Source organism: Labrus bergylta, chromosome 3, assembly GCF_963930695.1.
Source record: "Labrus bergylta chromosome 3, fLabBer1.1, whole genome shotgun sequence".
NCBI classification, from domain to species: Eukaryota; Metazoa; Chordata; class Actinopteri; order Labriformes; family Labridae; genus Labrus; species Labrus bergylta.
In genome coordinates, this window is record NC_089197.1 from 22,265,848 (window position 1) to 22,281,839 (window position 15,992).

The 15,992-nt window shown below is 40.6% G+C and overlaps 1 protein-coding gene across 6 annotated transcripts in view; it reads left to right on the plus strand.

The window, feature by feature from the left end:
- The window catches only part of znf821 (zinc finger protein 821), a 16,783-nt gene extending 1,079 nt beyond the window's left edge, over window positions 1-15,704 (plus strand). The window contains exons 1-6 of one of the 6 annotated variants that reach the window (XM_065952970.1): window positions 1,093-1,530; window positions 7,687-7,818; window positions 7,977-8,092; window positions 9,533-9,622; window positions 10,531-10,697; window positions 11,921-15,704. In XM_065952970.1, coding sequence (XP_065809042.1) covers window positions 1,491-1,530; window positions 7,687-7,818; window positions 7,977-8,092; window positions 9,533-9,622; window positions 10,531-10,697; window positions 11,921-12,896 — 1,521 coding nt within the window. In that variant the 5' untranslated portion in view covers window positions 1,093-1,490 and the 3' untranslated portion in view covers window positions 12,897-15,704. Of the gene's footprint in view, window positions 1-1,092; window positions 1,545-7,686; window positions 7,819-7,973; window positions 8,093-9,529; window positions 9,623-10,530; window positions 10,698-11,920 lie in introns of those variants that run through there. The other 5 variants (XM_020625915.3, XM_020625910.3, XM_020625901.3 and 2 more) reach the window with 5 other exon arrangements.
- The last annotated feature ends 288 nt before the right edge of the window (window positions 15,705-15,992 follow it).

Consider the following 15,992-nt stretch of genomic DNA (forward strand, 5'->3'; position numbering starts at 1 on the left):
TGAGGGTTGATGGGGGGCCGCATGTGGAATCCTCACTTTTCAAGTCACTTTTTCATCATTTTGACTTGCGCCACCAAGATGCTAATCAGATGTGCGACCAAACAACACTTATCTTTGTTATTGTACTGATTTAAGGCTATGATGATGGATTGTTTTGAGCAATCTGCCTGGTGTTTCTAGTCATCCAAAACACATTTTAAAAGGGCTGGAATTTGGGGTGTTTCGGCATTGGAAAAATAAATGTAAACACAACACTTTTCCAGAAATTGTGTTCTTGTTACTATGCATAATCCAACTGACCAACATGTTTATAACCGCAGACATGTTCTTGTCATTTTGGTGGTAAACAGACCTTCTGCTCAGTGATACAAATAACACCAGGTCATTTTTGTGAGCGTCAGGCTTAGTAACACTTGATGACCATGCTGACGAGTTCATCACAGGTTTAGTTTTCATCACTATCTGGATATGTTTCAGCCTTAAAATACCAACAAATCATGTCATTATTTGTCCACCAGAGGGCACTGACAAATTTGTTTTGAAGTGTGAAACGTTTTGCTAACTGTATAACTCTTATCACAGATGCATAAATGTGGTCACTTTAAGATGTTTTACATATATATTGTTATTTGATGTGTTGTAAAATCTAATATTGGCTGTTATATTGATGGTGGGACGCATCTTTTCTGTGATCAATCTGATCAATATACGTTGATTTGTTTACAAAACAATCGTTAATCGGGTTTTTATTTATTTTTTTGTTTGTTGTGGGCTCTTTACTCTTACTGTCTTTTTCTGAGATAGTGTGTTGTCTATTGTCATTGATCCATGTATTGTAATCTTCCGATTTAATAATTAACGTACACTCAGATATAATTTGAAAATATATGATTGAGGGAGTGATTTAAAAAAAAAAAAAAAAAAAGATATATTAATCTTAAACTTTGTGTCGGCCTATGTCAAGAACTTGAGGAGTCTTGCACACTGTCGTCACTTCTCCTATGCGACCTGAACGCATCACAGTATCTTCAGCATGAACTCCCCATCGTCCCTGCATATCCCACAATCCTGTTCGGTGTGGCTTCATCGCTTTTACGTTAGTGATCAGCTGAGCTCGTGCGTCGCTGCAGTGAGTGCGCGGGTGCCAGCGGCTCGAGATCGGAGCAGCTCGGGGCCGCTCGGTTTTCTCTGTGGTCTTGTTTGGACATCATTTTAAACCCCGGATCGACTGGGATACGGGGGATTTTTTTTTTTTAACGACTGCAAGAATGTGACTCTTGCTTTTTCTTTTAACTCCCCCCCCTCCCCCGTCAATGGCCCCCCGACTCTGCTGAACGTAGGGACGTTTTGATCCCATTCATTTTCTTGTTCTTATTTCGCTCATCATCTATCCCCTCAGTGCGGAAAACACCTGGGCTGGTCTCAGGGTAACCGTGCAGGATTAGGAGGAGATTCCTGTTTGGTTTTTTTAACCGGGAGTGGACAATAATATGTCAAGGCGAAAACAGACCAACCCCTTCAAAGTTAACTGTAGGTATTTCCAGGTATTGGCTAATTCTATTCCACCAGATACATTCATGTCACGTCCATTACCCGTACAGTCTCCAGTTTATTGGAGTTTGAATGTTGATTTTTTTTGCATTTATAGTCTTTGGCTCTCTACCTTTAATGTTCACTGTAGCTTTCAGTTGATTCATGTCATACCATCACATACTGACTGTAGATTAACAGATATTTAGAGTGTGTAACACTGATATGTCAATATAATTCAGGATTGGGTTTGCATGATATCAGAAATATTGGTGACGTAGATCTCACTCATAGTGTTCTGTAGATTTCGTGACGATGCATCACAAGACTTTATTGGCTAGTCTATTCATTTTTTTTTCTTATTATCTTTTCCCAAGGAGCTCAAAGATCTTATAGACATAGCTGCACACATTGATTCAAAAAAAGAGACGAGTAAAGTTGCTTGACATCTCTTGGCAAAAACAAAGAAGTTTATGAAAAAATTACAATATGGTGATGTCCGCATCTTTGGTATATTCAATATATTTCCTTAAAAGTAGCGCTTACTATTTTGGCAGACTTTAGGGATAATGTGTAATCTATCTCGCCACCTTGATCTCTTGCCTGTTTTGCAACATTTCCTGTTTTTTTTTTAAAACAGATTATGTTTGTGGCTGTGAAACTAGACATTTCCACAATTTTTCTTTTCAAAAAAATCCTTGGGATTGTGTCCTCCTCAGGTGTGTCAGGATCAGTGGCTAACCACGTTGAGATATCTGGGTTTTGTATTAAGGTGAACATTTTGATAAAGAGACCAATAAATAAGAGAAATTACTTTAAGTTAAAATCTAACTACATGGACATCATGTGAATCTACGGCCAAACCTGTAGAGGCTCTGTAGTTGCCCAACAACTCTTGACTCAAACCAATCAACATAGTATTTATTTTAAGTTGAAGCAGATCTAAAGTCTCATCACATGAGAGTGGATAAGCCTTTCAACTTTACTCAATGTGACTCTGCATGCTTGATGTCATTTCAGTTTGTCTGACATCTCAGTACCATTACAAGAAAAAAATGATCACCTTATTGTTAATGTTATAGTTGTTTAGTTTTGGCTCCAGCATTTCATAATGAGGGTTTTGATGTTTTTGAATTAATTTGTCCATATCAATCACATGTATGTATGTGTTACAATTGTTCCATTTATATGATAGATAAACACAAAGGCAGAACAAATCATCAATAGGGAAATTAACCGATTCGTCAATAATGAAAATAACTATCAGCCTAGATTAGATTAGATTCAACTTTGTTGTTGTTGCGCAAGGCAAGGCAAGGCAAGGCAAGGCAAGGCAAGGCAAGGCAAGGCAAGGCAAGGCAAGGCAAGGCAAGGCAAGGCAAGGCAAGTTTATTTATATAGCACATTTCAACAACAAGGCAATTCATAGTGCTTCACACAAGACATCAAAAGCATCATGACAGAGGAAAGAAAAGAAACATTAAAATAGAAAATCTAATGTTTAATGTCAGTACAAGTATTGACTAATGAAAGGCAGGTTAGCACCAGAAGTGCAAAATGCTGGTGTTGAGTAAAGTGCAACGAAAATACAAAGTGAAATGAAGAAATAAACTAGTTTATACAGTATGTGCATTAACATCAGCCCATCGGCAAGTCTTGTGACATGCCTCAGTGTTAGTAGTAGGGCTGTGAAATTCATTGCAAATTCATCTGTTCATCTATTTTATAGAAACAAGCAATAGTTTCTTTCTCGCTTGGCATGCGTTCATCTAACCTATCGGATAGAGGTCTGGTTGTAATGGCAATGCTTTCACACTAGTCTGAAGCAGTCAGATGCTAGCTAGCAGCTAGCCTCGGAATAAATGGTGACAGTTTGGATGTTCAATTGATTTCTGATTCAGAGAGACATGTTGTAAACACATGACAAACAGCAGATAGAAAGAGAAAAACTGTGCGTTATATGCACTTCTAATTTGTTTGTTTTGTTTATTGCACTTCATATCATTATCACAATTTTTAACAGTGCACGTCTCTGACACACACTCATCTCATATATTTCTCATATATCTTTACCCAACTGCTGACTCAGAGAAGAGTTTTTTTTTTTTTTATTGGGCAGAGTAAGTCACCTGTTCGACAACCTCTGATCTGTTTCTGTTTTCATGATAAGCTTTGCTTTTGTCCCTCTGACCCCTGTATCCCCCTCTTTGATGGACAGCATGCAGACCTATTAAACGTGTCTCAGTCCTCAGAAAGGCGATTGCCCGGTGTAATCTGCCGAAAGTTCTGTGTGCTGCAGCCCTCCTTTCTAAACATAGTTTGTCTAAAGTGTAGTTGAAATACATCTTACGCTTGACTGCACTAATCCTTGCGAGCTAATGAGCTCATTTGCTGCTCTGTGACACTTTTACACGAGTTTAAAGTTGGAGCTTTAAAAGTCCTCAGGAGGGCCTGATACAAGGTTATGTTGGTTATTGTTAAAGGTTAGTGCTTTACACAATGTCAACAGACTAGTCGTGTCACTTAAGTGTGGATTCAGGATTTGTGTTCATACCTGACTTTCTTCTGCGTAGCCTTGATTGTTTTACCTGTCTTTTCTTGTGAGGTATGACTTGAATGCACAGAGCTGTCCCCCCTGAGAGGGTCACAACAGATAGACTGACTGACAGACCAGACAGGCATGGAGACAGTCTGACAGGCGGGCGGGCTGACACACACACACACACACACACACACACACACACACAGACACACAGACACACACAGACACACACAAAGGGAATTCCAGACAATAATACAACAGTGCTGTCTGCCTAGCTATTTGTGGTCCTCTTTAGGTTTGATGTACAGAAACAAGTAAAGTAAAAAGCATTTCAGAAAAGTCAATCAGGACTGCAGGTGGTGCAGGTTTTATCAAAAAAAAAATTGATGAGTCTTTCAGGTTTTAGGTACCGGTAAATAGAAAGTTTTTCTACCAGTAGACGCATTAGTTATAAAGTAGTAGCTTGAAGATATATATTCAGAGGCTATACTTTCTATGTTCTGCACTTGAAGTTGTTTGCCTGTGAGGATCACAGTTCAGTGCGTTTTTTCATACACCCATCTGTGTCAAGTGAACTTTAAAGACATGAACTTTAAAGACGTCAAACTCAGAAGTTTCTCTCAGATGTATTTGATGCAGTAGATAACACAAATGTTGCTTGAACACTTGTGACTGTAGCTTGTCTTGTGGTCCCTGTCCCTGTCTTTCAACAGAGAAAGTCTTCCTCTGTGAAAACTGGTTATTCATATCACTGTCTTCTCTGTAATAGCGTGTCACCCGTTAATCAGAGCGAGAATCGATCAGATGTCTGGCCCACCATCCTTGTTTCATGTGTATGGATGGACAGGGGCCCCATCACTTCCTGCAAATACAGACGTGCTGTGTGTCTGCATATGTGTGTGTTTTTGGAAGGGCTGAAAAGAGAAGAAGGGGGCTTTGAATTCAACAGGACCCCCATTGCTCAGTGTTTGAGCAGAGTTTTGGCATTCTATCTTTTGTCTGTTTTGTTTTGCGCGCTACCCCTCCAACCCCTAACCACCCCCCACCCCCCCACCCCCCCATTCTCCTCCTCCTCCTCCTCTTGTCTCTCCCTCTTCTGTGTGTCTGTTGGCTGATGAGTTTGTCTCTTTGTCTGGATTCAGTCAGACACTGCGTCACCTCCTGCCTACAGACACACAGACTCAGAGATAACATCACAGTGGCAGAGACTAAGGGAGGATGGGGGGGGGGGGGAGGAGGAGAGGGAGGAAGGGAGTGAGGAGAGACAGATGTACAGACAGAGCCCTAGCAGTGGGGGGATGGGTATCTCTCACACATCAATCATTGGCTATGTGCCGTGAAGCCAGCTTGTTGTAGTAGTTCATAGTTCAATACTTTGACACACTCTTTGACTTCTAATGAATGCTTTGATATCTATGGGAAAGTTCCCAAATGGAGTTTACACCCTAACTTCTCCCCACAAGCAAAATACTACAATACTAAACCAATGATTATACTTCTGTTTTGCTCATACACAGGGAGAGACAGTGAGAGTGTGTGAGTGTGCGCGCGCAATACCTCAGGATTGCGTCAAAAAGCGGTAATTACTTCTGTCAGTCTCAGGTAACTGAAGTCAGGATCTCTATCCCATCTGTGATCTGGTTTAATGGAGAGAAAGCACACTGAGCTGTCTGGAGGAGGATGAGCTTGTGTGTGAATTCCAGAGGAGCTCTCAACCAAACTGTCTCAAAGAAGGAGTGTTGGCCGTCAAATACAGGTCTGCATGTTCAAGTCCTGATAATAAAGAGCAGCGAAAAGATTTCAAAGACTCCTCCAACTCACAGGATTGCAATAAAACAAAGAGTGGCATCACAAAGAGTTAAATGAGTCACATATGGGCTGTCATGGTATGAAGCTTCATCCTCCCCCTCAGAGCTGATGGTATAGATATGGAAGTAGTCAGCGCTACATACAAGCAGGGAGGACAGAGGGTGAGCCAGGCTGTTCAGTGTGTGGGTGGTACTGAGAGAGAGAGAGAGAGAGTAGCAAGGCAGTTAGCGAGAGGAAAACAGTGCAGGCTGCTTCCCCCATGGGACTGCAGCATGGCTGTCGAACAGAGCTAGCATGTTATCCGCGAGTGTATATGTGTGTGAAAAAGTGGGGGTTGGGATGCAAATGAAGTTAATGTGTGTGTGCACGTATGTCAGTGTGTTCCCGTGGCCGGCTTAGCATTCATTATGTTTCGCGTTGGATGCTTCATGGGAAAGCAGGCTAATGCTGGATGGAGGTCTCAAAATGTTTGAGAAAAATGTAAAGAATTGTGTAAATGATTAACCCAGGAATGAGCTCTTTTTGATGTGTTCATTTTGATCATGGTTTTCCTTTTGTCCCCTTCTTTAACACCTATAATCATCTGTGCTGAATCAAACAGTAATAATGTCCTGAGATTAATCAGAGGCCTGAAGATGTTATTGTTGTGCTACTTCGGATGAAATATTAGATATATTACAGTTGAAAAATGTTCTGGTATGTGATGACAGTTAACACTGTCTCTGTGTTGCTATGGAGATAGAAGACACATGATAGATTCTGTTTACGGTTATAAAGGAGGGTTTTCTTAGTTTATTTAAATATGTTTAGCTGCATTTGAAGTGTTATATAAAATGATCATGCAGTCATTCGTCAGTCTGTCAAAAAAATACACGAAATGCTGTCTATACAGAAACAGTCTTTTTACTTGTGAAACTAGAAAGAAAGGCTTGATCACACCTGTTTTTATTCCACTGCTTGTCATATCATATGGTTACACATTTTTATGTCATACATTTTCTGGAAAATCAACGTACTTGTAAATTGATGAAAAACATGTCTGAATGTCTGTGTTTGGAAAATCCAGCATGTTCAGTACTTGATGACACATTGAGGTATACATCCCTTTGAAGTGGTCTAAGAGATGTTATAAAGATTAACACAGCGGCATGGTCAAATATCTGATAGGGGTTAAAGTTATATTGTTTTATGGAATATATAAAATGATCCATATATTTTTTTTTTAACTTACTGCATACAAATATGCTTGTGAACTGCACTCGCCAAATTTTTCGCTGCAGCAGAACACTTCATTGTGCTCACTACAAACACTTGTAGGGTAACACACAGGTTAACACACTAGACAACAAGATATGCAATACATAGCCCAGAAAAAGGATATCACTATACAGCTATTCTGATCATTTGAAGAATACAAAATGCCCCTAAAAAGAAAAAGTGCAGGATTAATGCGTTTATTCACTCTCTGATCATGCTTCATCTCTTTTCTTCTTTTCACCACTGTCCAACGTCATCCTGCTGTCTTCTTCCTTCTTTATCTTCTTTGGCCAATACATTTTGGTTCACATTATATTCATTCATGTCATAAGGGCCACAGTGAGTAGTCATGAAGTGGTAATGCGTTATACAGTAAGTCAGATTGGCAGGGAAATCAGTTTAGAGCACTGTATATCTGTTTTCAATAAATGTTGATTTTTAACACCAGCAATTCATTAATTTACCACACAAGTCAGGGCGACGATATCTTCCCGTATCGATATTTTGTTTCACTCCTATTAATGGTACTGTTTTCTTTTTTTCACCAGGGCCATTCCACACTTTAGGCATCACAGGAATACAGCACACTATTAATATGGACGGCAGGGACGAATTCACCGAAGACAGTGAATGCTGCAGCAACAACTCCCAGGAAATCCAAGAGCAGGATAGCATCTCAGGTACAGAATGGTTGGAGGGGATGGGACGGGGCGGTGAAGTACTCGATGGACTGTGTAGGGCGTCCTCGCTCGGACTGACGAGTGTTAGTGAGAGTAAGCCCTGCTCTCTGCTCTGTCGTCTGTCTGTATTGATAGGGCTGTGTTTGCCTCCATAGAAGACAGCGATAGTGACCCTGACATCCACGGAGAAGATTCATCCTCCAACTGCTCGGCTGACGACCACATGACCACCAAGAGATCACAGTGCCGTCTGCTAGGAGAGGGAGTCAAAGAGGTGAGAGGAACAAAACAATCTGATTTATCTGACATATACACAGTGTTTCCTTCTCTTTAGATCTTCTGTTCAAACTGTAACAGAAACTTGGATTTGTCATCATGTGTATAGATCATCAAGTTAACTTTATTCTATATCCTCCTGATATGCAATTAAATCAAAATCTAATAGATTGAAATAAGAATATAAAACAGGTATTTTGATATAGTAGCCAAATCTTTTGGGATGAATCATGATTGAGAAATTCTGCACGGTTTGACAACTTGTGACTAAGAGAGAAACAGCAAAGAGCTACATAATGCCAGTGGTACTAGGCAATATGTTTTGTGCCTGGACCTTCTGTTTGAAAATAATCAGCTTGTGTGTGAGTCACATCTGTGACAGCACACAGCATCATGTCACTGAGCGAGTCACAGGGGCCTGTGAGAATTTTGCTCATTTTCACAATTTGACACATCAGCATATAGCACTCGCAAAAACACTACATATGTTAGTTAACAGCTGACCCATTCTGAATACTTCATCACTGTCTTGATAGCCTAATATGAGACATCGACCCACAGCTGAAGTTAATATTTGGTGTGGTTCAAAGAGATCTGGGTCTCTCCCGATCCCAGACCAGCGCTGTGGCCTTTACTAAATTACTAACATGACATCTCTTTTTGTCTAATTATAATGTCTAATGTAGGGTTTGTGGGTGGTAATTTTGGATGTTTATGGATATTTTTATGGGTGTTGCTTGGTTGTTTTGAAAAAACAATAAAAAAACTTAAATAATTATTATATAATATAATTTATTTATGGCCTTAAATTAACTTTTTATTATTTTTTGTGGATTGCTTTTTCATATGACAATTGACAGCCTTTACAGCAGCTTATTACATTGGCATTCACAAATAATTAATGTAAGAGAGAAGGAGAGGAAGATGGTGAAATACAAGCTCAAGAACACTTTGCTTCAAGATGAAGAATACAAGGAATGGTCATGAAATAGACAAACAATGATTATGAGAAAGATTGAAATAATGTCAAAAAGTGTTACAACTTTTGACATTGGGAATCAAAACTGTTCAGGGGGCTCTAGTTGGCCTGAAGGTTAGGTCTCATCCCCTGTATGGATGATACAGTCCACCAAGTGGGTGGCCTGGGTTTGAGTCCAACCTGTGGCTTCTTTCCCACATGTCATTCCCCACTCTCTCACTCCGACTTTCTAATTCATCCACTGTCCTGTCAAATAAAGGCATCAAAAGCTCCAAAACGAATCTTGACACAAAACGGTTGAGAACCAAAAAAAGCACCAACACTATGTGGTGCAAAAATGTTGTTACTCTTTCTTTGTATCAGACTTAAAAAAGTGTGCAGCAACCCTGATCAATAACTGTTAAACAAAAGGAAGAACAGCAGAGATTGTTTTTAACAGTGATTTGTTTCCCTCAGGAGAGCGAGGAAGGGGCAGAACACAACTATATTTGTCCTCTCTGCCCGCTGGATTTCAGCAGCCCTGAAAAGCTCATCTCTCATGTCTACCAGGTGAGAAGGATATTGTCTCGCCTGTCCTAATCCAGCACACTTCCATGAAAACAAAGCAGGTCGAGATCCTTTTATTGAAGTCTGTTTCTAATAAGCGAGTGGTGGGTCATCACCTTTAAAGCCCCTAAGGAGCTTATTCAAAGTAAGTACTCCTGTAAAAATGCAGGCTGAGGGAGGAGGTGTTCACTTGTAGGATCCAACTTGGTGCTTACATTGTCATGTAACTATACCTCACAATGATCGTTCTCATGACCCTATATATATATACCTGCAACACCTGTGGTGATTTTTTTAGTCAAGATAATTTTATCTGTTTTATCGTTGAGAGATGATCAAGAGATGATGCTAGATCGACTGATTAGTGGACCATGTCTCACTCTTTCTCACATTTAACCTAATCGCTGTCGCAAGAAGCATCTACTGACAATCTACACTCTGCAGAGAAATAGAAAGAGGAAAAGAATCATTCTGATAGTATACCTCTGGTTGATGATGTATTTTGAGACACTCTGCCTAATGACTTTAATGAAGGCTTACTTATGATGTAAAGCAAGGTGGTTATTTTTACTATAACACTTAAAACATATACGTTAGTGGTTTAGGTATTAGCACAATCTTTATTATGCTCAGGTTCAGTACAAGTTGTCAATCATTCAGCCATTTAGTGTTAAATATTTTTTAATTACCGTATTATAATTTAGATGATGTTTAATGTTTCTTAATGCTGTCTTAAAAAATCCTGTTTGTCTAGTTTAAATTATGTTGGAAAATGATTGGTATTGATGCAATCAGTTATTGAAGTTTCTAATTTGTTTAGATTTGCAATGGGTTTAAACAAACCCATTGCAACAAAGAGAGATTTATTTTATTAATGTTGCGCTGATTTTTGTTTGTCTTGTCTTGAACAGCACACGGCTATGATGAGCAACACCAAGAGCTATGTGTGCCCAGTGTGTGGGCGAGCCCTGAGTTCGCCTGGCTCGCTTGGGCGGCATCTTCTCATCCACTCTGAGGACCGCCTCTCAAACTGCGCTGTCTGCGGCGCACGCTTCACAGACACAAACAACTTTAACAGGTTCACTTCATATCTAGTGTTCTCTTCTTGTCAAGGGTCTTACATGCACATATTTTAACGGAAGGGGCTCACTGATGTATCTATGTTATTATGGCCTGAAAGTCAGTTTTCTACTTTTCAATTTTATTATTATTATTATTATAGAACACCATCAATAGTCAAGCAGTTGTCTTAAGGTAATGTTATTTCAATGTTATTTATTTTTTATCTAGGTATAGACAAATACTTTTGAGGAAGTAACAAAACATAATGTAGTGAAGTCTTTTCTCTTTTGTTACGGATCAATTTCAGATTTTGTTGATCATCTTCCAAACTTGAGCAATGGATTCATTTAACTACAGCAGACAGTGTTGTCACCACAAGAATAAGGCAACAAGCATTATGATTTTGGAGATGAAACAATTTGCACTTTTATTTTGTCTTAAGAAAATTCAACTACTACAGTCAGTCAGAAGACAGCACTTTGGTTACCTAAGATAATTTTTATACATCTAAAGAGGTAATCGATTCCTTGAAAAGATTAATTCTTTGAAAATATATCAATAACAGAACACTGAAACACAGTCAGTGGTTCTCAAAGAGAGACAATGGGCAGGATGCAAAGCATAAGGGGTGAATAACATTAGTACTGAAATGACAGATTTAATGGCTATAAACTTGCATGTTGCTTAGCAACTACCTCTAAGTAGAATTTTTAACCGCACTGGCAAAGTAAAGATGCATGATACATTCAGAAACATGAGAGACACAATGTGTTTTTGAAAAGGCAAAAGAGAAGAGATAAGAATAGAAGAGCTATTCTATCGGGTATAAAGCCCCCCAAAGCTGAGGGGTTAGACAGGGATGCAATTTAAGTCCAACCTTTTTTAACATTTACATCAATGAGTTGGCAAGGTAGTTAGAAGAGTCTGCAGCAGCTGGCATCACCCTGTTAGACACTGAAGTCAAGTGCCTAGTGTTCACAGATGACCTTAAGCTCCTATCTCCAACCAAGGAAGGGCTACTACAGCACCTTGATGATCTGCATAATGTCTTCAAGACCTGGGTTAGGGTTTTAAATTTGGCCTAAATCAGACACTTGCTTAGTGAAATATGAGAGATCAAGAGGTTACATTTTAAAAAGGAGAAAATAAATGAAGAGCCTGATCCTTCCACATAATCCCCTGGACTTATATAGGTTATGTATGACTCTAACCAGTTATTAATACCTTGTGTTTCCTTAGGGAGAAGCTTAAAGATGTCCTCGACACAACCAGAATGGATGTCAGCAGTGGGAGGGACAGCTGTTCCCTGACTCATTCCCTCTCCAGCAGCCCTATTGCCAGCCCCGGCTCTGGCTCCTGCTCCTGCCATGGACCTGGCCCCAGCTCCTGCCAGGGCACACACCCTTGTCAAGCACCTGACCTCAACCCACACCTCTGTCAAGCCCACCGTACCTGCCAGGGACCCAGCCACATCTCAAGCCAGTGTCAAGGCCTGCAACCATGTCATGGCCCGGGATCTGGACCATGCTCAGGGGCAGGAACATGCACAGGTTCTGACCAAGGACCTTCCTTTCCCTCACTACCCGACAGTCTCCTCTCTGATGGGCCCTCACTTGCATCAATACCTGACGCTCTAAACTCTTCCTCAAGCCTTCCTCCTATCCCTGACATCCTAAGCCCCATGCCGGTGTATCCTGCTGGCGTGCTGCTGGTGTGCAATAGCTGTGTGGCATACCAGCAGCTGGTGGACGCCCAGTCACCGATGAGAAAATGGGCACTGCGCAGGAAGAACGAACCAGTGGAGGCCCGTATGCAGCGCCTGGAGCGTGAGCGCACGGCTAAGAAGAACAAGCGGGCGTGCGAGACGGACGAGGAGAGGGAGATAAGGAGGCTGCGAGACAGAGAGGCTAAGCGCATGCAGAGAATGCAGGAGTCAGAGGAGCAGCGGGCACGCAGACTGCAGAGAGACAGGGAAGCCATGCGGATGAAGAGGGCCAACGAGACACCTGAGAAGAGGCAGGCCAGGCTTATCCGTGAGAGAGAGGCGAAGAGGATCAAGCGACGTCTGGAGAAGATCGACCCGGCTCTGAGGACACAGATAGAGCATGATCCTGCTGCGATGGCGGCCCTCACAGCAGACATGAGCCTCTTTCAGTTCCCCTGTCCCATGCCTGTCCCTTCCATTGATAACGGCCTCTTCATGAAGCTGCCCTGAGTGGACCAGGAGTATTCTGGCTTCTCGCAGCATCTTTAACCTCTGCACTATGCCACCAGTCTGCTATGTACACTGAGAACCATTCCTGGCCTCCTCACTTCCAGCCTCCTCGGTGTCCATCAGCGTCACACTCAAACTGCTTTGTACAGCAAAAACTGCGTCAATTTCTAATTTATTACAGTCTAGAAAACCTTGGGAACAGGGTTAAGAATGTTTCATGTTGTATGGCTGATGACATAATCGCATGTTGTAAAGAGATTTATCAGTCCTTCAGTGGGCTAGCAGATTTTAACACAGTTCATTCTAATAGGGGCAGTTTTACTTCCTATGAGGAAAAACAAACCTTTTTGCACATTGACCTTCAGTGACAGAAGCGGGGGGAGGGGGGGGGGGGGACTCTGTAGCCACAGCCCACCCACCGCCCATACTTTCTGGTCTACTCCTCCAGCCCAGTGACCCGAGTTTACTGTACTGGTAGCTACACCTCTCTCTTCAAGCTGCCTCCGTGGGTCCCTGGGAAATTCATATTCACTCAAACTACCTCAGCCGGCGTCGTGGTGGCGCCATCTGTCTTTGTGGCTTACTGCGTTCACACTCCAGGCTTCCAAAGCTCTCTACAAACTGTACACTCCTACAGAGGATGCGTTCATATTTATCACTCAGGCACTTTCAGAGGACACAAACATTCAAGGGAGCTTCTGGTATATCAACACCAGTTCCAGTTTATCTCCCAGGTTTTATTTCTGACCTCTGAATGTTTTGGTCCTGTTGAATGCGCCTGGTGTTAAGCAACATTCCCCCTCACCTCCCGAGTTGTACAACTTAATGCATTCAACATTTTGACATTCTCTTTGCCAATATCTGAAATGTTTCTTTATCCGACATTGTTACACTCCGAATATTTTGCCAATGTAATTTCTGCTTTTGTTTTGACTTTGTGTTATAGAGCATTTCTCTGGCTCATAAACAAAGTCTGTGCTGCTGGTTATTGTACTGTACAATACATGAGTTACCTCTTACTATGTTTTGGGCTCATCAACAGGAACATTGTACTCAAATGCTCATTAAGTGGTTACAATGACAGTTCCTAGTGTGTTACTTGTTGACAACAGAATTTGTCACATTACTTGAATTCTGCCCACAGAAAAACAATTTCCTCATTAGAAGTTAAGCATCAGATCGTGGGTTTTTATTGTTATATAGAGGCTCATATACAGATGCAATTTGTGTAGCATTAAAATGGTTATTAAAGCTGCAGTACCTTAAGTTAATGCAACCTGAACCATTTAAACTGGGGTTTGATATAGAAATTATCCGTCAGCATAATTGGTGGAAGATATTTATTTATTCATATAATAGAGGAACTCATTTTACAAAAGTTTTATTTCCCCATGTGTTACTAGGCACAGGGGCTAGTTTCACTGACGCATACAGCCCATACTGGGACATTTTATTAATCTATCTTCATTAACCTCATTCCAGCACATATTTATGCAATATGATGTGAATATATTTTTCTTGTGAAAGTGTTTTTTGTTGCCGTCAGTGGTATAAAAAGTGTGATAATGTTAAAATTAGAGTCCATGTTTGGATGCTTCTGTTTATTTTTATTATTTTGATTTCCTGCCTGTAAGGTTACCTTCAGATTTTCTTGACTTCACTCCTCCAGATGCAAATATTTACAGTGTCAAACAAGCAGTTTCTGAAATAGTCTGCACAGGATCTCAGAGATGAGAACAAGTACTGGTTCTGTTTGAGTCACTCCTAGACAAGAGGTCAATCTACCTGGCTGTTTGTAAGAACATATTTAACAGAGGGGGACAAAATAGGGATTTTTTTTTAAAAGTCTTTTCTAGGAGTGCATCAAACATCTATGCAACAGATGTGTTATTTATTCCAAGGGAAATTAATTCACTTTTTGCTGAATCTATGCAGAATACAACGTTCATTTCAACAGACTTCAATGTAAAGAGTTTCAGCTTCTCAGGCAATTTAACTCAGTGAGCTGGGCCCAGAGCCTTGACAACACCCTGCTCCGTAAGAATCATTTATAGATTCATCATGTGACGGTTTGAAACAGTCGTGACTTTTCTAGAGACACTTGGTCTTCGGAGATGTGTTTTCTTCTTACTAGTTCAGCACATTAAAGCAACAGGGTCTCACTGCCATCAGATTCATAACGAAGTGTAACAAGGGCAGATCAGTGTTCTCAGCAAAGTCTTCAGGTGTAATTTTTCCTCTTCTTCTTCTCAGACTATGAATACTGGGTATTCTCACAGTTCGCTCTTTGAAATTGCTGTGATCCCCTTCGTCCGTCAGAGGATGAGTGCAACAGAAAACAGTGACTTCTGCGGGCTGACAGACTATGGCAAAAGAAGGTTCTATAAACTCTTAAGTGATGTTGGTCTTTACAGCAGTATCTTTGCTATGGATTAGGTAAGCACTGCATGTGGTGAAACTGCACTTGTCCTAGAATGGTTCAATATGAGCTTGTGTTCTTCTATTAGTTTATGCCTGCCTGTTTCTTACAGTTTAATCAAAAGAAAAAATGTGGAAAATGTTGGCCTTTCTATAGTAATTCTACCAGGATGTTCTCTTTATGTCCATGTTTACAAAACAAGACTCTCTGATCAAGGCCAAATGAATGAGCTAAACCGCTAACGAGAACATTTAGCTTGTTGCGATATCAATGCACCCTTACCGGACAGCACTTTGGGGGATGATATCCTCTGTTACTGGATTAACAGATGTACAGACCACGATGAAACCTGGTAAAGAATGTGGAAATAAACAATGATTTTACATAAATGGTTGTGTCCAGTATTGTTCCTCTTCTCCTTTGTCTCATACACGTGAAACCCAAGTCTCTTACAAAACGAGATCTTGAATGTAATTTATTTTTATTTATTTATTTTATTTGCAGTTTCTTCATAAAGACAAAATTAAAACACAAAGGAGAAAAAACTGTCTAACAAAGACAGACAATTGAATGAATGTAATTTGTATTTAAGTTTTGATTGGAGGTCTTGTGGTTAGAAAGATCTTCCGTGAGGGAAGGGTTAGGGGTTGCCGGTGCATTTCAAATCAAGTTTCTTA